The sequence below is a fragment of the Poecilia reticulata genome, chromosome 2 (genome assembly GCF_904066995.2).
Source record: "Poecilia reticulata chromosome 2, P_reticulata-male-v2, whole genome shotgun sequence".
NCBI lineage: Eukaryota > Metazoa > Chordata > Actinopteri > Cyprinodontiformes > Poeciliidae > Poecilia > Poecilia reticulata.
Window position 1 is genome coordinate 21,536,873 of NC_088831.1, and position 26,137 is coordinate 21,563,009.

The window sequence follows — 26,137 nt, forward strand, 5'->3', positions numbered from 1 at the left end:
TGGATGATATTAATTGCGGGGACTGATGAAAACAAAACAAACCTTAACATTGGAACTGTCCACACTGAATAATACTCCAATAAAAGCCTTGATTTATACATAAATTCAGAAACATTTGTGTTTTTTACATGCCTTTCCACTGATTCCAATCAAGAATTTGGAGAGTGAAAACAGTGAAGTTGGTCAAATCTCTATAGGGCTTTCTTTTTTTTTTTTTTTTAGTGAGCTGGTCAATTTCCAGTCACCAAATTGTTGGATGTGAATAAAAGTGATGGATACAAAAGAAAAGAAGGAGGCAGAATGCTGCAGGAGGTTGTGTGCTTTATTAACTACTGATTAAACGTAGAGGACGGCCTTCAGTCAGGACCCAAATAATCGGAAGAAACAAAACACACATAAAATGCTGTCAGCCAGCCTTCGTTTCAAAAGGAGGCTTAATTCATACAACTCTTTTGGAGAGGTTTAATCATGGAGGATAAGTGGCACAACTAACTCACTAAACGCATTCAGATCTTAGTCATTACTGGGTCTAGTCAGGGTTCTCAGAAGGAAACGGTGGATCGGGACAAAAATGGTACATTAAATTACGGCATCAAATCGTTGAAATGTACAAAACAGTGGGAGGGTCAGGTTGTCTGCTAGCGAGTCGTGTTTCCCCGCAGCGGGGGTCTTGGAACGATCTGAAACAGTCCGTCATCTATAGCAGGCGTGTTGAGTGAAACCAGTGTTAAAACGTCACGTCATGAAGCTTATGTCACATCCACAGGGAGCACGGCAACGGCGTGTGAACGGCAACGGACTTAACGAGAAGCACAGCACAATTCAAATACTGTCGAAAAGCAACAAGACGGTGAAAAGCTGCAGATTGCACTAAGCCACGGTTGGGGACGGCGGGAAGACCGGCCAGCTTGTCCTGTGGATGGGTCTCGCCCACTCTGGAGGGACGATGGGCGGGCTTTGTCTCTTAGATGGCTTCCACGTAGTTGGCGGGCAGCATGCCGGTCTTGCCAGTGCGCTGCACGGTGCCGTACATCCAGCCCTCGTCGATGGCCTGCACGTTGACGATGACGTCGCCGTCTTTGAACGACACCTCGTCGCTGTCTGCCGCCATGTAGTCGTACATGGCGCGCACGGTTTTCTGCAGGAAACAAAGAGACGGAGGGGTTTGAGGAGAGTCTGAGGTCGGGAGTTTTTTCACGTTCAGAACCGAGGAAGATTTATTTTGGATGACGATCTTCGAGGGCCTAAAACGGAAATCCTGTATATAGTTTGACTTAAAAGCTCACATGTAGGCATCAGAGGAATCAATGTCTTCATATTTGACTTTTCAGGGATGGATTCAAACTTTTTTTTAATATTATATTCAGCGTCAGTGACTGTCAGGGGGGAATTAGGGAACTAAATTTAAACTAGTGCCAAAATGATTGACTCTGAAGTCTTGTTCTTTTTTTTTGTACAAAAACTGTACAAAAATATCTACATTTAGCTATTAGAATGAAAAAAAGAAAAAGGAAAAAGAGTCATCTGTAAATATGTTCAACACAAAACTTAACTGGACTAAATTCATCCAGTTCAAATTACTGCACACTTTACACTTCTTAGTCAGTTAATGTAAAATATAGTCAACAGTTCAGCCTTACACTGTACTGATGAGTCGAGCATAAAGGGTTAAGGTTTTCACAGGTTGGTCAGTTTTGATCTGATTAATTGTCAGAATAATCGATGGATTAATTGATACCTGGAAAAGTATAAATATGTATATTATTTTTATTCTTTAAAAATCACTGTAAATGTATATTTTAGTATCATTTCACCTTAAAAAAAAGTCAAGTAAACCCTTAAGTGAACACAGCATTAATTCCCATGTAAACATGTGAGCTGAACTTATTCCTCCTGAAGTGTCTCTGGTGTTTCCAGAGGCGACTGCGTCCTACTGACCCCAGTGGTGGACGGGTGTGAGGGGACGGAGGAGACGGTGGTCTGCTGGGTGGCCACGGACGATGACCTCTGCTGCACCTCCACGGTCCTGGTCTGCTGGTAGCCTGCAGATATCCGACAAACGGCCGGGTCAGGGACATTCGCAGCACGAATAAAGCTCAAAACTGAAAACGGCTAAAGTGTCTCATTTGATAGCGACCCGTGGAGCTGGCCATGAAGCCGTTGCTGTAGAGAGACAGGTGGTGGTCGACGTCCTGCGACACCTCGGACTTCTCGTCGGCCACGCCGCTCAGGGCGCTGGTGGAGCGGGAGTGCTCCTTGCTACGGCGCTGCGCTTGCACTGTCGGGTCGGAGCGAACAGGTCAGAGTGGGAGAAACGAGCGGGAACAGCAAACTATTCGCAACTGAACTCTTACATTTGCTTGCATTTATGTTTGCTTTACAAGGGAAAACCCAATTATGTTTGGTAAGAGACACTTTAGATTACGGTAAATACTCTTTAGGGTTCCTATTTTTATTAGTTTTTCTTTTTCTCACTTTTCTAGACTTAGCTATTTAGAGGTGAATTTGTTTTGTATTTAATTAAGAAATATAAAATGAAAAAGTTCATTATATATTTGATGTTTCTAAAAGTGGGGAGGCACATTGAAAGAATAGAAAACAAACAAAACAACAAATCAATAAACAAAAAAGGAAAGAAGGACGCAAAGAAGGAAGGAAGGAGAGGAAAAAAAGCAAAGACAAAAGAGGAAAGAATGAATCGTAAAAGTGATCAAAGGAAAGAGAGAAAGAAGAAGGAAAAATAAAGGGCACAGAATAGAAGATATGAAGGACATGAGGAGAGAAATAAAAAGGATAAACATCAGGAAATAAATCAAGAAAGGAAAGAAAGGAAGGACAGGGAAGGAAAAACAGTAAGGAAGGAGGAAACAATGATGAAGAGAGGAAGAACAAACAGAAAGAGAAATGGTAAAACATCAGGAAGAAGTGAAAGTAAACAAGGGCCCAAAGCAAAAAAACAGAAAGGAAGGTATGAGAGCAGGAAGAAAGGAAGACAAACAATGAAATATACAAGAAAGAAAGGAAGAAATAAAAACATAGGAGGCAACATGGATAAAAAAAAAATCATGAAAGTAAAATTTTTTCCACACTCTTCTTTTTGCATATCTGGAAAATCACCAATGCTAATCAATTGAATACTTTCCAGTCTGAGTATCATTCCTGTTTAAAAAGTTTTCCTCTCTGGACGTGAATCTCACCTGACATCATGTGCAAACTCCTGGACTGGATGTTGTCCTCTGCTGGGTCGTAGTCGAACACAGAGCCGGGGTTGGTGCGCCACACGCGCAGATCTACACACACGCACACACACATTTGAGTGGCTATCTTTGTGGGGACTTTCCATTGACTTTCATTCATTTCTACAGCCTAAACTTGACCTTTACCCTCATCTTATCCCTAACCATTACATACCTAACCCTAAACAAAACTCAATTCATTACTTTATTAAAGTGGCTGTGCTTAAAAAAAAGACCCAAACATGAAAACTAAAACAAACCCCAAAAGTTGATCATAAAGACTGATAAGTTTGAAGTTCTGTGGTACGTAACCCGACCACGTTGTTTCCTCCTTTACAGCTCCAATAGTTTTCCTCCAAACCAGAGCGTGGTGCAAACGTCCCGTTACTTGGTATTTTATTACATTGCTTGTTATTTTAAGGCATTCACAAAATCAGCATAATTCTGATTGGTGTCAGATTGAGGATACCTTAGTCCTAAATCTGACCCCTGACCCAAAAACAGTGTTTCCCCTTGTGGGGACCAGACTTCGGTCCCACAAGGAGGATCAGGTCCCCACAACGTGGGATGTGTCAGGGAAATGGTCCCCACAAGGTATTACAAACAAACACACGCACACACACGCACACACACACACACAGCTAGCTACTAGAGCCAACACATAACTGACAGGAAGTGGTTCCATTTCTGCCCACTAGTTCGTCACAGAGAGGGTAAAATAAAGAAACCTGCTTATTTGACACTAAGAATAGAAGCGAATCCATTTTCAAAAAGAAAATAGAAACTGCTCAGCAAACCTAGGGACCTAGAGACAATCCAAAAGTTTACGCTAGCTTATTAGCTTCAAATATTTACTGCTGACGTCCAAATCATTTCCATCCTGGCGTTCAGCTATCCGTACCGGTGATGGTCTCCTGGTCGTGCTCCATGGCGCGTCTCCTCTCCATCTCCACCACACGCCGCTGGATGCCACGGTAACTGATGTCGCTGAAGTCCTGCATGTTCTTCTTGACGCGCTCCGTCACGGGGTCGGAGGTCGTGGGGGTGAAGCTGCCTTTGCTCTTCTCAAAGTCCTCGTGGTATTTTACCTGCAGGAGTCAAATCAAGGTTATTTGCGAGTTAAGCTTTTTATTTTATGATCCTAAACCAGATCTTACTTCCTGTTCAGGGTCTGGTTTCCTGTTGGCACTGATCTGCATTTATTCATGAGAATAAAGTAAATATCTGAGACTAACCAGGCAGACGGCTCCATCACCAAACAGCTAATTCTACTCTGCGGGCCGAACGTTGGCGGTAAGTGAAAAATACGGAGAACAAATAAATGGATCTTACTCCGGAGATGATGCGCTGCGTCTCCCTGACGCGCCTCATCTCGGGCGTGTCCAGAACGAAGGCGGCCTTGCCCTGCACCTGCCGGCGGAAGCTGTCCGAGTACAGCACCTGGATGGGGACGAGCACAGCGGGCGGAGGTCAGCAATACCGACTCCGCGAACGCATCGAGAGCGGACGCACAAAAGTCAGAGGATTACTGGGAAATCAGACAAATGAATTAGCAAGGGAGATTTCTCTTTTCATATTATTATTAGGAGATGAAGAGTTAGAAAAAACCCCAAAAAAACAGTTATGCTCCAATCTTCGGAGCGGGGACTTAAAAAAGATGAAACGGAGCAGTCTGGAGGACAAAAGAGGTTATGGATTAAACGTATTCGGAAAACAGTGCAGTCGGGATAATTAATGAGATTAACTAAAGCAAAAAGGGTAAAGGGGAAGTCGGCTCGGTTAGGAAAAGGTTAAAGGGATTTTCTCAGAGCGCTTCTGGAAGGTACCGAGCTAATGTTTTCCTGGTTCCGTTTGACCCGCTCCATCTCAGGAGTAAAGACCACAGGCGTTCCCTTGGCAGAACTGTCCTTATACAACACCTACAGGACAAGAAGCACATCAGAAAACTCTTAACACAAACGCCGGGGCTCACAGGTTTGGGCTCTTCGAGCGCGAACTCGTTACGAACGAGAGAGAAACCGAGAACGCTTGTGAGGAGGATGTCTGCTGGAGGAATAATAATAATCACAATAAACAGACAATAAGATTTTAGATTCTCATTTTGCTGGAATGTTAAAAGTAGTTCATGGAGGAAAAAAAACTTAGCTGCAGGTTAGGAAATATTGTATTAAAAAAGGCCAAAGAGGCAGGAATGATGTAGAAGATTAAAGGAAATAAAGCAGCGGTGTCAAACTCATTTTGGTTTTGGGCCAAATCAAGATCCTGAATGCTCGTAAAGGGCCGGTTGTGCCAGAATGTATTGATGAAACCTGATCACAAACTGTTAAAATATCAGTGAATTCCTAAAATTAAACGATATTACTGAACATACAATTACAATAAAACAATAAAAACCAAAGTGTTTGTAGCACTAATTTGGAAATATTTGTGATATTTGCTCTTATTTATTATGGTAAATGCAACTTTTTATTACTGTATGGACTATAATGTGACTATAATAAAGATCATGGACTATAATCTGACATCAATTATGGCAGAGGCAGCTGTTTAGAACAAGTAAGAAAGCTTTTGACAATGTTTGAGAAAAATCTGCAATAAAATCCCAAGTAAAATTAAAAAAAAAAATGCAGGGATTTGTTGATTTTGTGTGAATTTCCACAATAATTCTCAAAAAACTGGAGGGATTGATTGGTATAATTTGGCAGTAAACAGATAAAAACTTAATTGATTTGATTGATAACATAATATTTTAGCGCACTTCGTGTTTAGTCCAGAATCTGGAGGGCCACATAAAAAGCTACGGCGGGCCGGATTTGGCCCACGTACCTCGAGTTTGACACACGTGATACAAAGGAACAGGAGAGAGAAAGATGGAAATTACAGCAAAATGAGGTGGAGCTCAAGAATCTGCAGACTGAGCCTTAAATAAAGATGGATGCGATGATGAGGAGGGGAGAGGAGTCATGATGGAAACTACTGTCTACGCTCAAAAGGTTAGGAGCACACGGGGGGTCGGCTTCGGTCCACTACCGAGCTGATGTGCCTCTGGGTTTCTCTGACCCGCTTCACCTCGGGCAGGTCCGGTATGGCCGTGCCTCGGCCCAGAGAGTCCTTGTATTTTATCTGGCAGACAAATATTGAAGGGTTGTATGGAGGGACAGAAGAAAAACACAAAAAACAACAACAAAAACACACACACACAGAAGATCAACAACAGACGATGAAGCAGAGACGGACGAACAGACACAGCAAAAGTTAAAAAATAGTAATAATAATAATAAGAATGCTGTAAATATCTGTTCCTGAAAAACGAAGGAAGCATTTCGTGTTAGAGGAATGGTTTAGCTCATTCCGGGTGTTTCCGTGTTACAGTGACAGTCAGAGGTATCCATACACTACTCGTTGACACGAATGCCGCTTCATACCTTTTCCATAAAAGCATCAATTAATTTAAAAAATAAAACCTGGGGAATTAAATGAGTAAACTGTGTACAACTTTGGCAGTTTTTCAAAACAAGAACAAGTGGATAAAGTTGGAATTTATTGTAGATTTTTCTCTGAATCACTCTGGCTAAAACGACACAGGCTCAAATGTAAACACTGCTGGTTAGTAACTAGTTAGATTTACTCAGTTTTATTTACTTCAGTAACTTTTTGGGAAAAATGTACTTCCAGAAGCAGCTGTAATCCTCTGTACTTATTACTTTTACTTGAGGAATATATTTGTATACATTTTGGTTTTTAAAATACCAGATTCTGGACATAACTTTCACACATTTTCATCTGTCTGATGGCTTCATTTTTAAGTATTAAATTTAACCAGACTCTCACTAGAGTAACTTCTTAGACGGCTACTTTTCTCTTTCACTTGAACACAATTTTTGGGTACTTTATCCACTTCTGATATCTGACCAAATATTTTTAAGCAAGTTTCTGAAATAATTCTAGTTGGATATTTGACCACTAAGCGAATTGGAAACATCAGATTTCAAGCTAAACTGGCTAGCATCTTAGCAAAAACCTAAGGGACCGTAAGGGAATTTTAGCCTCATTTATCCGTTTCAAAGCAGTTTCGATGCGAGTTTTGGGGTCATTGTCGTCTTGGAAAAACTCGTGTCCAAGTTTGAAGCGTCTAGCTGTTGACTTAAGGTCAAACTGAGGAATTTATCAGTTTTTCAAAAAACAATCACTTATGATGTAGGTCGGACAATCATCCCGCGACTCAAATGCAGGACTTAAACTGCAGCAGTCGCATGACGTCGGCGTCCAGGATTAGTGGATGTATCAGAGGGTTTGATGAGTCGGTTCTCGACGTCTAGGATGTTTAGGAGGAGGAGAGTTGTTACTGGCGAGGTGCTCAGGGGGAGGGGGGGTGAAGAGTCAGGCAGGTGGGCAGACGGATGAAGGGAAGCTAGCGGGTCGGGTTCTGTAAGGTACCGTGCTAATGTTCTGCTGATTGCGTTTGACTCGCTCCATCTCCGGCGTCTCCGGCACGGACGTGCCCTGTCCCACTCCTTCTTTGTAACGATGCTTTGAACGACACAGCACAGGAACAGTCACACACGGCGGCGACGCAACCCGGCGGGAGGTTAGTGTTCGGATCGGGAGGAGAGGAAGAACAGCAAAAACCAGACGGGAAAATAAACGGAGGGAAAAATGTTGGTTTTTTTTATAGTAAGTTTGGAATCGTTTGTGGTAGGAAAAGAAGGATTGATTTATGGAAAATAGTTAGGATGGAGGAGGAAAAATCAACTCTAGAAAGCAAAAATGATTTTTTTTGTGTGTATGTGAGGGATGACAATCAGGAGGAGGGTCACTGCAGAGGTTTTCCTCTACCAGACTGATATTCTTCTGGGTTTCTCGGACCCGCTTCACCTCGGGCAGGTCTGGTATGGTCGTGCCTTGACCCACAGACTCCTTGTACTGTATCTGCCCATTGCAAACGTCACAAAGGTACAATGTGAGACAACATCTTACGTCCATCCACGTTCTTTCTTGTTCAAACACAATAACTGTGGATAACGAAAAGCGGTTAAATGACTGACGTTAATGTCTTTAGTAGGAACGCCACCAAAGTTCCTGCAGTGATGAAAATGTTAACTCATGGGTACAAATTATGTTATAGTTGAGTCCCTGCCACAAAGTCTACAGATAGTGACAGCCACATTTATCAGCACTTCTGGTAAAAAGGTCAAAAGAAACAAAAAAAAACAACAACAAACGGGTCTATTTGGTGTTTTCTCAGTTTGCCTTGTTTTGTTTCAATTTTCTCTGGAACAAATGAAGATCCCAGTGCACTGAACTTCATTGAAAACCTCCTGGTTATTCCACCAAATACAGATTTTTTTTAACTCTTCCAGAGTTAAAAGACATATTGTTTTTTTTTTTAAATGAATATGAACTTGTTTTCTTTGCATTATTTGAGGTCTAAAAGCTCCACATCTTTTTGTTATTTTCACCATTTCTCATTTTATGCAAATAAATACTACATTTTTGCTTGGAATTTCAGAGACATGTCAGTAGTTCACAGAATAAAAGAACAAAATTATTTTTACTCAAACATAAAGAGTAAAATCAGAAAAACTGATCATTTTAAGTGCTCTCTTATTTTATTGCAGAGCTGCACATTTATGGATTTATACCCCAACTTGATCAACTTACATTAAAAACTGTGCAATAAAAACATGCTTCAGTTACATTTATGTTAAAGATATTTTTAAATGTGCCTCAGTTTAGGTAAAAACAAACATTTTCTCAATATATTTTTCACACACTTTAAATATACTGCAAATGAAAGTTAGATTTTTACATTTTGAGTTGAGAGATTAAAATACTGCAGCAATAAAATAAACACTTAAATCCTGCTTTGTTTTTGTTTTACCAGGGTTACCAGTAAATGTGGCCGGTGCTGTAGAGCCTTGAGAGTAAATGAGGAACCCGAATGAGGCAATTTGTCCAGAAACTTTCCACAGAACGGCCAAAACCATGAAAGTAAAAATTATCGGTTGGCACAACTAGAAGTAAAAAGGGTGGATATCAGTCTATCCACACCTAAGGCCATGTAGTGGAAGAAAGCCGCTACGCTAGATTTTTCGCCAGATTAGCTCATTAGCTTCATCCTCTGATTAGGACAAAACAAATAAATCTACAAAGAGAACCAGCAGAAAAATTTAGCTTCATATGAAAAGCTGAACTGGAAATGTTCATGAGAAGATATTAAATATGAAGTCAGTTCAAGTTTTATTCCCAGTTGCTCGACAATGAGGGAGCATGGATGGAGAACCGAGACGATGGAGGGGGGGGCGGGTCACTCGCTGGAGTACCGTGCTAATGTTGCGCTGGTTACGTTTTACTCGCTCCATCTCAGGGGTTTCAGGCAGAGCCGTCCCTCCGCCCACGTCTTCTTTGTAATGAATCTTTGTGTGGAAGTGGGACGAGAAGCATGAACCAGAAGTTAGCCTGATCTTCCATCTGACTCTAAATTATCTCTGATTTAAGCAAAAACAAAACATTGACAGCACACGCCAACAACACAAAAAAACAGAAAAACAAATTCAAAGCACACAACAAAACACAAAGATCCCAACTGGAAACACACGAGCTCTGCTCTAGCAGCTCTAAACGTTAGTCTACAGGAGAGTTTTAGTTGCTGTATCTTAACAAAGAATCATGTAATTACTCGTTCCAAAGAGATGAGAGCTTCATGTCAGAGTTTGTTAAAATGAGGAAAGACAAACCCAAAAAAGATTAAAGATGTAAAAGTAGGTTATCAAAAACGGTAAAAAGAAAAAGAGAAAACTATCACGGAATAAATACCAAGCTGAAATTCTTTGTATTTTCTTTAACACGGAGCATTTCTGGAGTGTCCTTAACAGTAGACACTTTGCCCTTTGTGTTTTTTAGGTCAATCTGGTATTGATGCTATAAGAAGAAGGGAAAACGGCGTGGTTAAAACGTTTCACAGTAGCCAAAAGTGGAAAATAACACTGTTTCTATCGCACTGATTAACAAGGTGAACAACACGAAAAAGGACTTAGAGAAACAAAAGGATCTTCACATCTCTTTACAAACCCGAGGCGGCGTCACCGGATATAAAAGCGACTGTCGTGGTGAGCGGACGGAGGGCGACTTTTCTAACTTACGGTGCTGAAGTTCCTCTGGTTTTCACGGACTCTCTGCATCTCTGGAGTGTCCAGGACCGGCACGTAGTGAGACATCGTCTTCTCGGCTTCCTCTTTGTATTTTTTCTGTTTCGACAACATGAGCAGATTGAAAGGCACGCCGGGGGGAAACGGGGGGGTCGAAACGGACTCGCAGGTCCGTTTTCGGCGGCAGCGTACCTGGCTGACGATGTTCCTCATCTGCTGAGCATGGATGATGTCCGGCGTGTCGATGACGGTGGTGTAGCTGGCTCGGTCCATCTCGGCAATCTGCTTGTACTTGGTCTGCAGATTTCGGCATGCATGTCTTAGATCAAGTGTTTCGCAAAAGTATCGGTGTCTGATTTTGTCACAGTAACACTCTAACCTCCAATGTTACTCATTAATTTGTGTTATTTATTTTAAGACAAACTTTCAATCAAATATACTGAATTGTGTGGCTGTAATGTGACACATTTGGCAAAGGTATTTATATTTTTGAAGACACCCCGACACATTCAGCAGATGTTGCTCAGAGCCGACCTGGCTGAGGATTTCGGTGGCGTTCCTGGCTCGCATAAAGTCCGGCGTGTCGGTAGCCAAAGCCAACATTCCTTTGCCCTTGATCTCCTGCTCCAGCGCCTTCTTGTACTCCCTCTGCAAATACAAACAGCAGCTTTGTTATTCACCAAACAGATATATAAAAACTGATTACTCTGTCATACTGAGGAAGGCTGCAAAACCCCTAGGGGGACGGGGAACAGAGGAGGTTAGCAGGAATTAGCGACAGGATTTAGGGATGGAGGAAGGTGTGGCGCTCCAATAAAGCTGCTAAATAAATAAAAAAAGAGTTAAGATAGTCAAGAGGATGCTAAAACATAATTAGTTCTCTGTTGAGATCAATTCAAATACGACGAACGAATTTCAAAAAATTTTAGTTTAACTCCACTAAAATGCAACACTTTACATGTTTATTTATTAAAGAAAGTTACAAATTTTTTAGCACATTCAAGTTTTTATCACACAAAGTGATATAAAAAAAAAGATGTAAAGATACACAGAGGAAAACAAGATTTGAGGAAAATTCTTTCAAACTAAAGCGCGATGGAACGTTAGTCTTGTCAAAAAGCAGGAAGCAGGAAGTGAGGCGATGCGAGCAGCGTAGGTGAGAGTGGGAGGGGGGGAGTGTTAGGGGAAGTCAGAGGAGAGCGAGACGCCATCGCCATCAGCTCTTGGTCAGTCGTACCTCACACAGGATCTGAGTGGCATTCTTTGCCCTCAAAAGCTCCGGAGTTTCCTCCAGTACTGTTAGCCCTTTACCCTTCACTCCCTCCTCTAGATCCTTCCTGTACTCTTTCTACACCATGGAAGAAAGACAAGAGAGACTGCAGAGACGGCCACACAGGCAGGCAAGGCCGAGGCATACGGACAGTCAGGGCTCAAAGTCACCAAAATCTCAACAACAACAACTTAAAAAAAAAATAAAGACAGTTGCTTTCATATTATTACAGCTAGAAACACTTTCAGTGGAGATGTTGTTGACTTTGGCAAGAATCCTGGAAATAGACAAGATGAAACACATTTTACAGGATAAAACAGAGGGCTGGGCGATACATTCATTTAAACAATTCAATTCTGAAGATTTAATTTCTGGAAAAACTTGGATTTCATTTTTTTGTTTCGCCAAAGTAAAAAAAAAAGTTCAAAGTGATGTCATCATCGTCTTATTTACAGATAATATGTGTTTGGACTTTGAATTCAATCAACTCCATGACCAAATGTAGCAGTCAGGATAAGATGAGCTTAATGTTTTTATTACAACAATAAAGCCATAAGATGAAAAGAATATGGCTGTAGGAACACAAGAATAAAGTCATATGGCAGTAAAGTTAAAATAAGACAAGAATAAAGTCTTAATATGAGAACTCCAACACAAAAAATAACATCCCAAGTTTTTTTATTAATTTCTTTCTCATAATTTTAAGATAATCTTCTAGTAAAATCTTCATTCTACTAATATTATGACTACATTATTGCAACAAATAAAATAAATCTCGTAGTCTGACCCCAACGCTCGACCAACTCACAGAAATGATGATTGAAATAAAAGATTGAAAAATATTTTTTTTAAAAAGCGAGAGAAAAAAAAACAACTTAAAATGAGATCTGGTATAAAAAAATATCTATATCAGATCTTTTATTCTGAAGCCGTATCGCCCAGCCCTAATAAAACACATAACAGAGTTTGAAAACAGCATTTCACAGAAAACATCACTTCTTCAATAAAACCGTCACATGCACTCATACATAAAGACTGACGGCGAAACGAGGAGCTTTAGACGTCAGTGGATGCAGAACTAATGTCTCTGCACAGCATGCGGCGGGGTTGGGAGGTGCTGTTGGGTCAAACGAGCAAGCATCTAAAAATAAATAAATAAAACCCCTGAAAAGGAAAAGTCAGAGGATAAAAGGTGTGATGGTAGAGAGGGACTTCGGTTGTGGAACAGTCTTAGTATGATGAGGAAGAAGAAGGGGGCAAATTAACGGGATCAACCATCCTTCTGTTACCTCGCTGGCTATTTTGGTGGCGTGTCTGACATGAATCATGGCAGGGGTGACCTCCAAGCCTGAGAGGTTCTTCCCCCTCATGAACTCCTCATAGTCCTTCTTATAGTCTTTCTATTGGCCACAAACAGACAGACAGACAGACAGACAGAGCTCAGACAAACACATGCAGGCAGAGCAGGGCTGAAGTGCAGCTACAGCATCGTCGTTTGCCAAGCGGCCGCCAAAAACTGACATTTTTTAGCCTTTCTGGTGAGACGCCTGACGGAAATCTGAACACAGTAACTTGGGAGCGACTGTTTGTATATAGTTAATCACTGAAGATTAATTGATACCGAGGCTAAATCCTCCCAGTTCACACATAACTGACAGCATGTGAACAGTGTGTGTTGCACTAAATAACATCCAAGTTTCAAATAACAACAATTAAAAAAATATATAAATCATCAATATAGGTGGTAATGAGTAAATGAAAACATGAATATGTAAAATAGAAGTAACAGATTGAAAACCGATGTGGTAAATATTGTCACACCACAACTGAAAATGTTACATTTTTTGACTCCTCAACCATTTTATAACAAAATGTATTTATTGAAAGCACTTTGGATAAACTAAGCGTGTATTAAAGCATTAAAATAACTTTTTTAAGATCTTAGCCATGGCTTTTCAAGTTCAGAAATGAATAAGTACTGAGAACTTGCAGGATGACCACAGATGATTCAAGCTGTATAATTGTAAACCTGACTGTGTGACCATTTCAAAGGAAACTCCTGGAGGTGAGTGGAAACCTGAGCGGCCTCTTAAATTGTGTATTGTTAGTGCCGGCTGTGCGTCTTTACATCAGGCTTCTTAGGAAGACCATAGATACGTTTTACTGCTGACTTCCTGGCATCGTAACTAAAATCAAACATTTCAAATTTCAACACTTTTCGGTTGAATTATATTCTGAGCTCAGCTGGCTATAAAAAACACACAATGAATGCAAGAATGATTGTTTGTAGGTGTCAAAACTGTCATTTACAAATCAAAACAGAGTGACTAAATCATTCTTCAGTACTTCCAACAACTTCTGTAAGTTTGCGATTACCAACCAACCGAAAAGCTTCGAAGCTGCCAACAAGGAGCTCTACATTTTGAATCTATTGAGACTCGACGGAGTCGTTGAAGCGAAGCTGGCGTCTGCAGCTGCTTTCAGCAGGAGCCTGAGGAGAGTCTTTACCTGGCTCTGCATGTGCTGGGCCTCCTTAGCCGTCACGTAAGTTGGAGTCTCAAAGTCCAGCATGGGTTTGCCCTTCTCCTTCTCGTACTTCTCCTTGTATTTAACCTGAAACAGCCCAAACAGAGCGCAGTGTAAAACAAGTTTGATTTAAATGTTGCTATCTAAAAGTTGGCATGAGAAATATACTTAGTGTGCAGACTCTCTCATCCTAAGATTCAGATCTGCATGTATATTTTTCACATTTAAGCCAATGTACGAGGTTGGGATGTCCCAATCCAATCCCAAGTGTTAGATTGAGGTCTAATGTAAAATATATATTTTTAATGTTTTTCTGTCCAATTAGCACAATATTAGCACAATCTCTCTAGCCAACCTGCTCATTACTTTATTGCTCTAAAGTCAGAGTGTCAAACTCATTTTCATTTTGGGCCAAATCAAGACCATGAATGTTAATAAAGGGCCAAAATGTATGACTAAACCTGCTAACAAAACTGTTAAAAATATTTAAAAATTCTTAAAATTAAATAATGTTAAGTCCCTAAAGTATTTTGTGATTTTTTTGTGTGATTTATTTTTCTCCAATAAAAATCAAAGTGTTTGGGGTATCAATTTAGAAATATTATTTTGGATTATAGCTTATCAAGTAAATCTTAAGCAGCTGTTTGGTAGAAGTAAGAAATAGCACCACCTGCAGGTGGGAGAAAACAGTCACTTAGATCCAAAAATCTGAAACGAACTCACAGTATTATTTATAAAAAGTGCAGCGATTTGTTGGTTTTGTGTGAATTTGCAAGAAGCAGGAGGCAAAAAAAATAGATAAAAACTGGTTTGATTTGACTGATAAAGTGATATTTAAGCAGGTCGTTTTCTTGACGGTTCTATTTGGTCAGTGGAACTGTTTTAAAGTGCTATATAAATAAACTTGGCTTGGCTTGGCTATTTGTGTGTCACATTAGAGTCTAGAGGGCCACATAAAAAGCTGCGGCGGGCCAGATTTGGCCCCCGGGCCTTGAGTTTGACATGAACAATGATAGTTGTGTTCCTCTTTAGTGTGACGTTGCAGAATCGTCTCAGTCTGTTTCACGTGACCCAGATGGCTGCTTGTAACTGAGCGCAGTGCAGAGAGCAGCTGAAACACCGGTCATTAAATTCTACTATGTTCAAGGAAAAAGTACTAAGTTTGTGAAGCAAGAGAACATTTCCTGTGAGTTTTGTCTGCTCATGACCAGCAGTAAAATATTCAGTCATATTCAAACTGTGTGTGTGTGTTAGCATTGCTAACTTCAGCCTAGCTTTTCAGTGTAAAAACAAAGTAAGCAGGATCAAAGGACAGAGAAGCGACACGATCAAACTGGGAATATCTGCAGTTTTAAATGAGCAGAATTTATTTGTAGGTGTCAAAATAAATACTGATCGGGACATCCCTAGTGTCGGGTGGAAATTCAGACAAACTGGAAGATACTTTCAGGAAGGCAAAGTGTTTGTTGGTCCCCGCAGTTTGTACCACTTACGTTGCTCTGCAGCTCAGAGGCCTCCTTGAGATGAAGTTGCTCTGGTGTGTCAGGAATCATGTGGTAGTGACCCTTACTCTCCTCAAATTTCCTCTTGTAGCGGTACTACAGGGAGTTCAGTACATTAAAGCAGACGTGTCTGGCCAGAGCCTGCTCCATTTCAGATGAAGGGCTCAGGCCGGACCTTGCAGGAGTATTCACACACCTACAACTTTTCACACTTTATCACAATAAAATTTTAGGGTTTTTTTTAATTGGGGTTTTGTGCGATAGACCAATGCAAAGTAGAGCAAATTGTGAAGTACAAGGACAGATTATGCATGGTTGAGGTTAGAGGATATACAGTTTCAGACTCTGTCACATATTCTTAGCTAGATTTAAGTCTGGACTTTGGTTAAACCATTCTAATACACGAACAAGCTTTGAGCTAAACCATTTTATTTGTATTTGTCCCATCGGAAGATGAATCTTCTCCCCTGTCTCAATTTTTTTGTGGCCTCAGCATTTTTAACACCTTCTTTTTCTTCTTCTTTATTCATGTTATGTCTCCTACATGGCTTCTGGCGAATTTAAAAAGGATTTTTCAAAGTAAAGGGAGCCGAAAACACATGCATGCAACAATTTTCAGTTATATTTGCAACACATTTGAAAACTATCCTTCAACTTATGAATGAATCACTACATTTAGTTGGTCTATCACATAAAATCCCGTGACGCTTGCGATTCCAACATGACAAAATGTGAAAAGGGGGCAGGAATACTTTTGCAAGGCACTGTAAATATCATAAACAGCAGGAAACGCTAACTTCAACCATTAATGGAGAGATGTAAAATGATCGATAGACGTAATTTATGTTAGGCGATCCTTAATCAAAGTTTGATTTGGCCTACAGGAGTAAAAGTGAAGCATTAGATGTTAAAGGTGAGGAGGGTCGGGATCACTACCAGATGAGGTCTGTGAGATTATGAGTGTTTAGATGAAGGGTCCTAGAGTTTCAGTCTGTATGCGATGGTGAATGGTTTACAACAAGCTTCTAATTGGTTCTGTTACTGTTTCAACAGACTACTGAGGGAGGACAGGAAGAAGGCAGCCGGGGTGGGAGCAGGAAAGGGTTAAATCGTGATGATGATGATGATGGTGGTGATGATGGTATCTTACGTCACTTGAGAGCTTGCTGGTGCTCAGACTGTGCTGCATGGACAGAGACTCGGCCATGTCAGTCACAGGTTTGTGGATCTTCTTCAGGTCGCCTTTGTACTTCACCTGGGAGACGTCAAGAGACGAAGTTTTAACGCAGTGAGCACCCAACCTCTGTCAGCTGACGTGAAATCAGAGATGAGGTGTTTTTTTTACCAAATTAACTTTAGTTTAGTCAAGATTTCATTGGTTTGTTTCATTGGGTTTTGAAAACTTTTGATAATTTTAAAGGACAACCTTCCAGACTCCTCAGAAGCAGCATTCAGCTTCTATGCGCCACACATCTGGAACAAGCTTCCAGAAAACTGCTGAAACACTGAGCTCCTTTAAATCTCGACTAAAAACTCACTAGTTTAAAGTTGCTTTTGAAACAATCGATTAAGAATTTAACAATGGCACTTGACTTAATGTCATGTTTTGATTGTTGATTTTATGTTGCAGGACTTTGTGCTTTTATGATCTAAAGCACTTTGAAATGTCTTGTTGCTGAAATGTGCTATACAAATAAAATGTGATTTATTTGATTAATTGATAAGCAATCAAACTAGAGCTCTTTTTTAAAATCACAAACAATCTTTTTTTTTTAACAAAACATACTTGGTACTTCATCATCTGGTAAATTTCGCAACCTTTTAACACTCATTATGATAAATATCACAATTAACTAATGAGACCATATAATCCAGACTGCAAATTCTTAAACATTGTCATGCGTTTAGGTGGTAAAATTCATTCAAATCATTCTACCCCTAACGTGATTTGATCCTTGATGCTCTGCTATATTCCTTCAAACTTCGAGGAGCCGCTCGACAGCCACCTCCACGTGTTCACACACAGAAACGGACGTGAAGCCGGTTCTGGGATTACCTACCTCACTAGCCAGGTCATTGGCGTCCTTCAGGGTTTGGTAAATCTTGCTCTCCTTCAGGTCAAATTGAGGTTTCTTTCCTTTCATCTCCTTGTCAAACTTCTCCTTGTACCTCACCTGGTAAGGCAGAAAGGCGACACATACTGGAAGTCAGCGCGAGCTCCGAGTCGGGACAAAACAAGTGGATTTACAGACTCGAAGTGACGCAAAGACACGGTACGCAAGTGTATCCGAAAGGATTAGTCACTCAGATTTCTTACACGTTCCTTGCCTTGGACATGCTGTGTAACATTTGGTATCTGTGGACAGTACCAGTCCACATTTATTGTGACCCCCGGTTGAATCTGTATGGTGAAAAACATTCGTTTGGGCGTAATATCTACTCTTCATCAATCCAACCTTTAAGCTGTGTACATTTACTCATCGTGACGAAAATAATTACAGTTACCAACAACTGTACCCTCTATGATTTTATTGAAAGCATCTACTGTATTTTACGGACTATAGAGCGCATCATACTATAAGCCGCACCTACAATTATTTTTGGAAAAAAGATCGATAGCCCTTAACTTAAAAGCTGCATCATATGAGTTTGAAAACATTTCTCCGTCGTGCCTGCTGCTAGCATGTGCTTGTTCTAAATGAAAATTAGCACTTTCTTCTTTGATTTCCAATTTTGACTTCCAATGATTCACTTACCCGCTAAAGCGCCCCCTGGTGGTTGAAGAAAAATCCACAGAAAAGCAGCACCGGGCTTTAAGCCGCTTGGTTCAAAGTTTAGAATAAAGTAGCGGCTTATAGTCCGAAAAATACGGTAATTAACCCAGAAGTAAATGTAATAAAATTAAAAGTTTTTGAAACCTTTTTCAGCTTGAGACTATGTTCCTGGAATAAAAGACGAATTTGTCTTAAGCAATCATGCACTATTTTTTTTTTTTTTTAATCCGGGGATGACAATAAATGTACCTGGTGCTTTAAATATTCTGTGCATGCAAACATAAATTTTTTTATTATTCCATGTATACATTTCATATTTAACCCCAACCAAAGGCTGATAAGTGACAGGAAAAGTAAAACATGTAAAAACAATAATTTTTTAAAGTTCCAGCTGATATTTATCTCTTAGCTATTAAACATAAAAGCATTGTTGATTTGTTAAAAAAAGTATATTTTTAAATCTACTTCTGATGCTTTTAATCTGAACAAACTGATTCATTTAATAGCCAGTAGAGGTGATAGTTTTGTTTTCAATTCATGTATAATAAGAAATAAAAAAAACGTTGACTAATATGTTCCACTGAACTAGTTGTGTACAAAGAATATTTTAAGAACATGAATAACAAGTGAATACAATAAACATTTTAGAAATGACTCATTAGCATCCCCAAAGCTTAGTTGAGCTGAAGTCTACAAGGTTATGCTGCCCTCTAGTGTTCAAATCATAAATAAATCCCAGCAAAGTTCTCTGAGCTACAGCAAACGCTTCAGAAAAATACAGCAGTAAAAGCTTCAGTTTCAGTCTGTGATCTATCAGAAACACAAGGAAGAATAACCTGAAACTATTTTTTATAACATCCAAACAAATACAGCCTGAATCCCAGTGCAGCTAATGCATTTTCTAGGCTTAGTGTTGAGCCACAGCTTGTCCTACTGAGGAAAACAAGGGATGCACACAGAACTGAAGGGTGCAAACAAACAGCAAGACAAATCAAGGCACAAAATAGTTTCATACACTGGATTAAAAAAAGAAAGTGTTTTTACACCCCTGTAGCTCAAAATAATAATAAAAAATAAAATACAATTCACTTTAAGGGACAGACAGATAGCAGCATCCCTTCAGTTTTAGGACATGCGCCTCCTTACATCACTAGTCACCGCACTCATTTTCTTAATGTGCCGCATCAGTGGGGTATCATAGGAAGCTGCTCCATGGAGGGAGGCCTTGCCCTCCACCTACAAAGCCCAGCGAGGTTGTGGAATGAGGAGACAAAGACATTATGGGAGGAGATGAGAGGAAAGAGATTAGGATGACTAGCAAGAGAGAAGAGGAGTGGAGAAAGGAGAGAGAGACACGTGAGGTCAGGTTTAAGGATGGAGTTAGACATGTTAAATATGAATAAACATTATGAAGTCACAGTGACAGATTAAAACATGGATTTTAATACGAAGGAAGCACTATCAGAGAGCTGCTGGTTCAGTCGTTGTGCCAAGAGGAGTGCTGCTAAAAGCATCACATCTACTGCAGCGAGGTAGAATGAAAACTAAACCAATGAGGTAAAAAAACAAAAAAAAACAAAGAAATGTTAGCAGAAGGGGTGAGATGTGTCTGTATCCTGAGATGTAGGAAGAGAACATGATTTATTTCTCTCATTGTACCTGACTGGTCAGCTGGGACACGTGGGTTGCCAAAGCGATGTCTGGCCGGTGGATCAGGGAGCCTCCACGACTGGCCTCTTCGCGAGCCTTTTCACGGTAACCGATCTGACGGACGGAGGAGGAAACAAGAGTCAGCGCACCAGACACAAACTCAGCTGATGCACCGGTGGGTTTGTTTTGGTTTCAGATCGACATCAGGGAACGACGTGCGACGGTTGAAGACACGGCGGTCAGCGTGGCTGAGCGGTCACAGCCTCATGAAAACAAACACAAAAAGCTAATCAAAGAAGACTGTTGTTTTTCACAATACTTTAATTTGTGCAGTAATATCTCAAAGTGCTTAAAGTAAAACGTGATTTGAATCATTTAAATTAACCAAAAACATATGATTATTGCTGCATATACTATATTATTATTATTATTAATAAAATTAAATTATTGTTGGTATTTTTGTGATTAATGCTAGTGTTTAGCATTAAAACTAGCATTTTTAATGCTAGCTTCAACACTAGCATAAAACCATTAGCATTATATTTTAGAAGAAACATTATATTAGAAGAAATACCATTGTTTTAAATAATATTTCTTCATTAATTAGAAGATATAATGATTGTTCATCCTCTGTAATTAAATTAAATAGAAAATATATTGATTTGCTAACTGTTAAGTACAGGTTTATTTGTCATATGTATGGATTATACATGTAATACGTGTCAGAGTATGCATGTGACGGCGGATAAGGAGTGGGAACATTGATACGTTTATACTTCCACCCCACTCTCTTGAACAGATAAAACAAAAGTTTTGACATTTAAGTATTTTTTCTACATATTCAAAAAACAAACAAGTCCAGGGACAACACTTGAACTTTCACCTGCTCAAATCGAATCAACCTTTTTCTCCAAAAAGATTTCTACGTGTATTTGACGCTTACATCACTGACGAGCTTAGCGGCCTGGGTGGCCTTCATGATGTCAGGACGGTCCACTACAGTAGTGTAGTGCAGGTTGGCCTTGGCATCCTTTTTGTAGGCGACCTGTGAAACGATACAGAGAGAGACAGAGAGAAAGTACAGTATAAAAACCGAGCAGCACCTCAAAAGACAAACGTTTGTGTAGAAATACTCTCACGTTGCTCTGACTCTTCGCCACGTCCATGGCATGCTGAACATCAGGTGGCGCGATCATTTGGTTGTACACCGACTTGCCTCTCTCCTTCTCGAACTTCTGTTTGTATTGTTTCTGTACGTTTGGGAGAACAAGAGAGTTTCATATACGCAGTTCAGGACGAGGAGATCATTTGGGCACCATTGTCTGATTTGGGTACAATGTAAAAGAAACGTTGTACCTCGCTGATCAGCTTCTTGACCTCCCTGCTGTGGGCGGTGTCGCGGGTCTCAGCCAGCTTGGTGAATGAGCCGGACTGCATGATCTTTTTGCTTTCCTGCTTGTATTTGCTCTGAGAATGGATGTGGAAGCGTGAGGACTCACATCACCCAGTGTTGATACGCTTTGCTCCAAACATAAAGTGTGCAAATAACGGAGTACGCTTTTATTTACTGGCCCTTACCTCTGATACTAGCGTGCGCACGGCTTTGGCGTGGAGAATCTGAGGAGTATCCAGAACAGGTACGTAGTGGCCCTTTGTCTTCTCGTACTTCTCTTTGTACTTCACCTGAAGAAGGTGAATGGTACGTTGATGTGACCCGTTTCATTTGTTAAACTCAGATTACTTTCACAAGAACCACTTACGTCACTGGCCATCTCAGTATTTTGCTTGTACAGGAGAGTGTACTTGTCGTCCGCGACAGGTATCACACAGCCCTTCATCATCTCTTTGTCGTACTTGTACTCAACCTGTGAGTGAAATTATATTTAGGTCAACACTGACAAGTGCACAAAGATGTAGAAATTACACTTATGTAAAAAAAACAACAATGGACTCACATCACTCTGCTGCAGAGAGTTTTTGGCAGCGTTGATAAAATCTGGTCTGTCTGCTGTCCAGATCCACTTGTTCTTAGTTGCCTCATACTTCTTCTTGTAGTCAAGCTAATAACAGAAACATAAGAAGCACTTTTTAACTGTTGCTAGGGTGTTTTGTGTTTCAAACAAGCATCGTTATCTCTCTGTAGATGCTTACGTTGCTGATGTTCTTGTAGGCCTCCTTGGCAGCACGGATCTCGTGAGCCTCTGGGTCCATGTTGATCTGGGCTTTGCTCTTCTCATACACCTCTTTGTATTTCAGCTGAAAGAGGAATCAAGATAAATAGTTACAAGAAAGAATAGGCTGGTTGTGGCCAATCGTCATGAGATTTTACCAAATGTTTCACCGCAGCGCTGCTACGGTTTGAAATCTTTTTAAATGGGATGCCATAAAGCATGAAGAAAGAAGCGAATGGCTTCCTTCAGCTGCATGAAGCTTAGAGTAAACACACTGACAGGCGTTTTAAAGCTGCAGATGGGAAGCTGAGAGCTGCACATTTGTTAAGCAGCCAACTAAAGGCTGGCTAACTGAGCAGATAGCCTGACTAATTAGCCAGCTAACATTGGCCTTATTATCCTTGCAGATTTTGGACACTAGACACATTCACGTAGAAACTATAACATTAGTATTTCTGCTGAAATAAAATAATAAATAAAATATTCCCTATTCTAACCATAATATTTCCATTTGTTACATTAAAGGTGCAGTATGTAAACGTATGCAGGCTACTACAGCTTCAGTTTTGTCATATAGTAATAAGTGTTTTAGATACAAGGATAACTCCTTGTATCTAAAACACTTGTAGTGTTTTAGATACAAGGAGTATCTAAAACACTACAAGTGTATCCTAAAACATATGTAGAAATGTGTTGCTAGAGTGAAACTTACGTTGCTGGTGATCTCTTTGACCTTCTTCATGTGCTGCTGGTGTGGAGTGTCATAAGGCAAGGTGTATCCCTTGGCTTTGGTCTTGTTGTACTCCATCTTGTAGATGACCTAAGGAGAGATGAAGAATAATTTGGTAACAGAAATTATTAAAAAAATAAAAAATAAAAACTGGTAGTAGATGACAGGGAAACTCCACTAAAACTTACATCAGTGATCTTCTTGCTGCGTTTGTGAGTCTCGTACTCAGGAGTCTCCAGAACAGACGTGAACTTATCTTTGGCGCGTTCATACTGCTCCCTGTACTTCCACTGAGGAAAAGGACGGGTAAAGTTAGATTCGCTCATAAAAAGGCGGCGTATTAAATGTTTAACATTCAAATCTGGCATTGTTTTTGCTTTTAACTTATGAACGCAAAGAGAAACTATCCAAAAAAGAACAAAATTATTTGAAATATCTTTAAAGCCAAAGATAATTAAAAACATATGTCTTACATATACTTAACATTTTAGATTAAATTGAAATAGTCCAATAATAAACTTGTAATAATTTATCCAAGATTATTATTGTAATAAACTTTTTACTACAATACTAAATTCTAGTAATAATTTAGATTATTACTATTGTTATATTTTCCGGTTTTTTTGGATAGTTATCTGACTCCAATTAAAGAAAAGTCAGAAACATCATATCAACTTCCATTAAAAAGAACCAAGTGAAGTCTTAGCATGCACAATATTCACCAAAAACATGCTTTGTGAGCCACATACAGACACAATGATGACGATTAAACACAAGTTACCACTGATGGGTGATGAAAGTCTGCAGCACTCACATTCTTCTCATTAACCAGCTGCTCTTCTCACTGAGCTAAACTTAATATTACGTCACAGTTCACCCACAAAATAATGCATTTTTACATAAAACCACAGCAGAATTATAAATTATCCCTTGTTTTGGACTTTCTCATGGAGTTAGGAGCGTTAAAGTAGCTGCTCAGTTTTTCTGAATTTTGACTACCTCTGGTGATGCAATGTAATGTTGCTTTGGTAACATGCTACATAGCAAAAATGTACACAATTTTAAAAAATGTAGAAAAAGAAGCTAAAATCGGCACCTAATTTAATATAACAATAAATATGTAGAAGCTGTGCAGAAGGTGACAAACTCATTTTGTGATTCTGTGTTTGGTCTCAACTGTGCAACGACATAGTGAAACTTTAACTCTTTGTAAAACACGGACAATGAGAGGGAAGTGATGAAGGGATTAGGAAATGAAAGAGGGGGAATACATGGACTTAGAGCCACTTTTAGGAGGATTAAATGGATGAAAAACAAAATCAATGTCCACAAACACCAGGAAGAGAGAAACAATCTCTAAAAGAAACGTCACGAAACTTGAAAACCAAGTGATACGGCAAGAAAATGAAATCGCATTATTTTGACTTTTCAAATTTTCATGTAAAAATATACCTCTTATTAGAATAAAACATACATTCAAAAATGACTAATTAATTAACCTGCTCAGACTTTATTTAGGCCATTTCTGAACAGAATGTTATCTTTTTGTCAACTTGTGTAGCCCTTAACCAGCAGACTTCATCTGAATCCAAAAACATATTTCAATGTAAAAAGTCAAACAGCGTCACAACACGGTGCACTCTGGGCACATAAAGCACTAGTTTGTGAAGCTGAAATGAAAAATGTCACAATCTCATAACTGTCTAATAACTTAACATCATGAACGCGGTTCCTGTGTGTTTGTGGACAGGTTACAATAGCTCACTGGTCTCTGACGGTTTACCTTGCTGCCCATAACCGACTGGCAAAGGGCTGTGAGGATGTCAGGGCGGAGAAACTCATTGCAGCCACTCTTTAGCAGATCCTTTGCTCGGGATTTATACATTTTCTGTCCACACACACAATAACGAACATCCACACAAAGCATGCCACAGTTTAGAACAAACTAGGAGACAGAAACAACACTGGGAGGGACTGGAGGAATGCTCCGGAAATCCGAGGAAGACACTCGAGTGTTGGCATCTGTCTCCAGAGAGAGAGACAGAAGTGATCACCTTCGCTAGAGCCAGGTTCGAAGTGTAAATGATTTAGATAACCTGTGAAGTCAAGCTGTCTCTCTCACGGAACAGATGCAAACAGGTCATGCTCACTCAAGACAGCAGCTGCTGTTTGAGTGGCATGGATTACAGGAACCTGCGAGGGACAAATAGGAAGAGAGACAACGATACAGAGGAGCCCATCACAGCCATGCGGCGACCAGCCCCATCGGCAGGTCTGTCGACGACCTCATGCGCCGGGTGCGAGCGGCGGACGGTGAGGCCGCCCGGTCGCCCGGCACGTCCGGGACGGTTACCTGGCTCATCTTCCTGTTCTCCCTGGCCAGCTGGTATGTAGGATCGTCTGTGGTTATGGTGAACTTATCCCTGGTCTTCTCATAATTAGCTCTGTAGATCCTCTGCTCAGAATTTCAGAAGGTTGTTAAAAACAAATGTCAGGGGGAAAAAGAAACGGCGTCTCTGGTATGTCAGCAAACTTTAAGCAACAAAAGTAAAAAAATATATAAAATAATAACATGTTGCTGTAAAAATGGACAAAAATGTGAAATATGCATCTGAAAAACAGCTGAAGGTGGTTCTCAAATATTTTCCCCCAGAAATCCTTTATTGTTTGTTTGTTTTTTGCTTCGACAAAAAAAACTCTGTCCTGGGATGGGATGCATGTTATCATCTTTGAAATTAATCCCATCGGTATCCAAGCAACCATTTTCCAACATTTACATTTGCAACAATGTAGTGCATTTACTAGGATGCATGGATATGAACATATGGGCTGATGACATATGAACTGATCCAATTCAAATATTGCTGCAATGGTCGATAACTGATATTAGTATTTATATATATTTCCCTATCCTGTTGACACTTTGAAATAAAAAAAACAAACCATTGACTTCTCCACTGCTTCTCTATTTCATTTAAATCCCAACATTCCCGAGCTACATCACCATCACTGACCAAACAAATATCACATGACCAGTTTCCTCCCCTAACAACCTGCAACAAGATGGATATAAAAATGGATATAAAATGGATATAAAAAACTGGGCCTTTGTCAATAAAGGCCCAGTTTT

The 26,137-nt window shown here is 40.0% G+C and overlaps 1 protein-coding gene across 18 annotated transcripts in view; it reads right to left on the reverse strand.

The window, feature by feature from the left end:
- Window positions 1–301: 301 nt before the first annotated feature.
- neb (nebulin) overlaps window positions 302–26,137 on the reverse strand; it is a 66,009-nt gene continuing 40,173 nt past the window's right edge. For 2 of the 18 annotated variants that reach the window (XM_081600465.1, XM_081600455.1), the window contains 33 exons: window positions 24,791–24,895; window positions 23,196–23,297; window positions 22,990–23,097; window positions 22,258–22,362; window positions 22,062–22,166; window positions 21,867–21,971; window positions 21,685–21,789; window positions 21,463–21,573; window positions 21,246–21,356; window positions 21,050–21,151; window positions 20,116–20,220; window positions 19,603–19,692; window positions 17,743–17,856; window positions 16,833–16,937; window positions 15,674–15,778; window positions 14,163–14,267; window positions 12,944–13,054; window positions 11,622–11,732; window positions 10,919–11,032; window positions 10,577–10,681; window positions 10,379–10,483; window positions 10,053–10,157; window positions 9,560–9,652; window positions 8,073–8,165; window positions 7,674–7,766; window positions 6,267–6,359; window positions 5,063–5,155; window positions 4,569–4,676; window positions 4,138–4,324; window positions 3,198–3,290; window positions 2,138–2,278; window positions 1,939–2,042; window positions 302–1,138 (listed from right to left, as the gene is read on the reverse strand). In XM_081600465.1, coding sequence (XP_081456591.1) covers window positions 965–1,138; window positions 1,939–2,042; window positions 2,138–2,278; window positions 3,198–3,290; window positions 4,138–4,324; window positions 4,569–4,676; window positions 5,063–5,155; window positions 6,267–6,359; window positions 7,674–7,766; window positions 8,073–8,165; window positions 9,560–9,652; window positions 10,053–10,157; window positions 10,379–10,483; window positions 10,577–10,681; window positions 10,919–11,032; window positions 11,622–11,732; window positions 12,944–13,054; window positions 14,163–14,267; window positions 15,674–15,778; window positions 16,833–16,937; window positions 17,743–17,856; window positions 19,603–19,692; window positions 20,116–20,220; window positions 21,050–21,151; window positions 21,246–21,356; window positions 21,463–21,573; window positions 21,685–21,789; window positions 21,867–21,971; window positions 22,062–22,166; window positions 22,258–22,362; window positions 22,990–23,097; window positions 23,196–23,297; window positions 24,791–24,895 — 3,606 coding nt within the window. In that variant the 3' untranslated portion in view covers window positions 302–964. Of the gene's footprint in view, window positions 1,139–1,938; window positions 2,043–2,137; window positions 2,279–3,197; window positions 3,291–4,137; window positions 4,325–4,568; window positions 4,677–5,062; window positions 5,156–6,266; window positions 6,360–7,673; window positions 7,767–8,072; window positions 8,166–9,559; window positions 9,653–10,052; window positions 10,158–10,378; window positions 10,484–10,576; window positions 10,682–10,918; window positions 11,033–11,621; window positions 11,733–12,943; window positions 13,055–14,162; window positions 14,268–15,673; window positions 15,779–16,832; window positions 16,938–17,742; window positions 17,857–19,602; window positions 19,693–20,115; window positions 20,221–21,049; window positions 21,152–21,245; window positions 21,357–21,462; window positions 21,574–21,684; window positions 21,790–21,866; window positions 21,972–22,061; window positions 22,167–22,257; window positions 22,363–22,989; window positions 23,098–23,195; window positions 23,298–24,790; window positions 24,896–25,360; window positions 25,463–26,137 lie in introns of all 18 variants that reach the window. The other 16 variants (XM_081600462.1, XM_081600470.1, XM_081600490.1 and 13 more) reach the window with 16 other exon arrangements.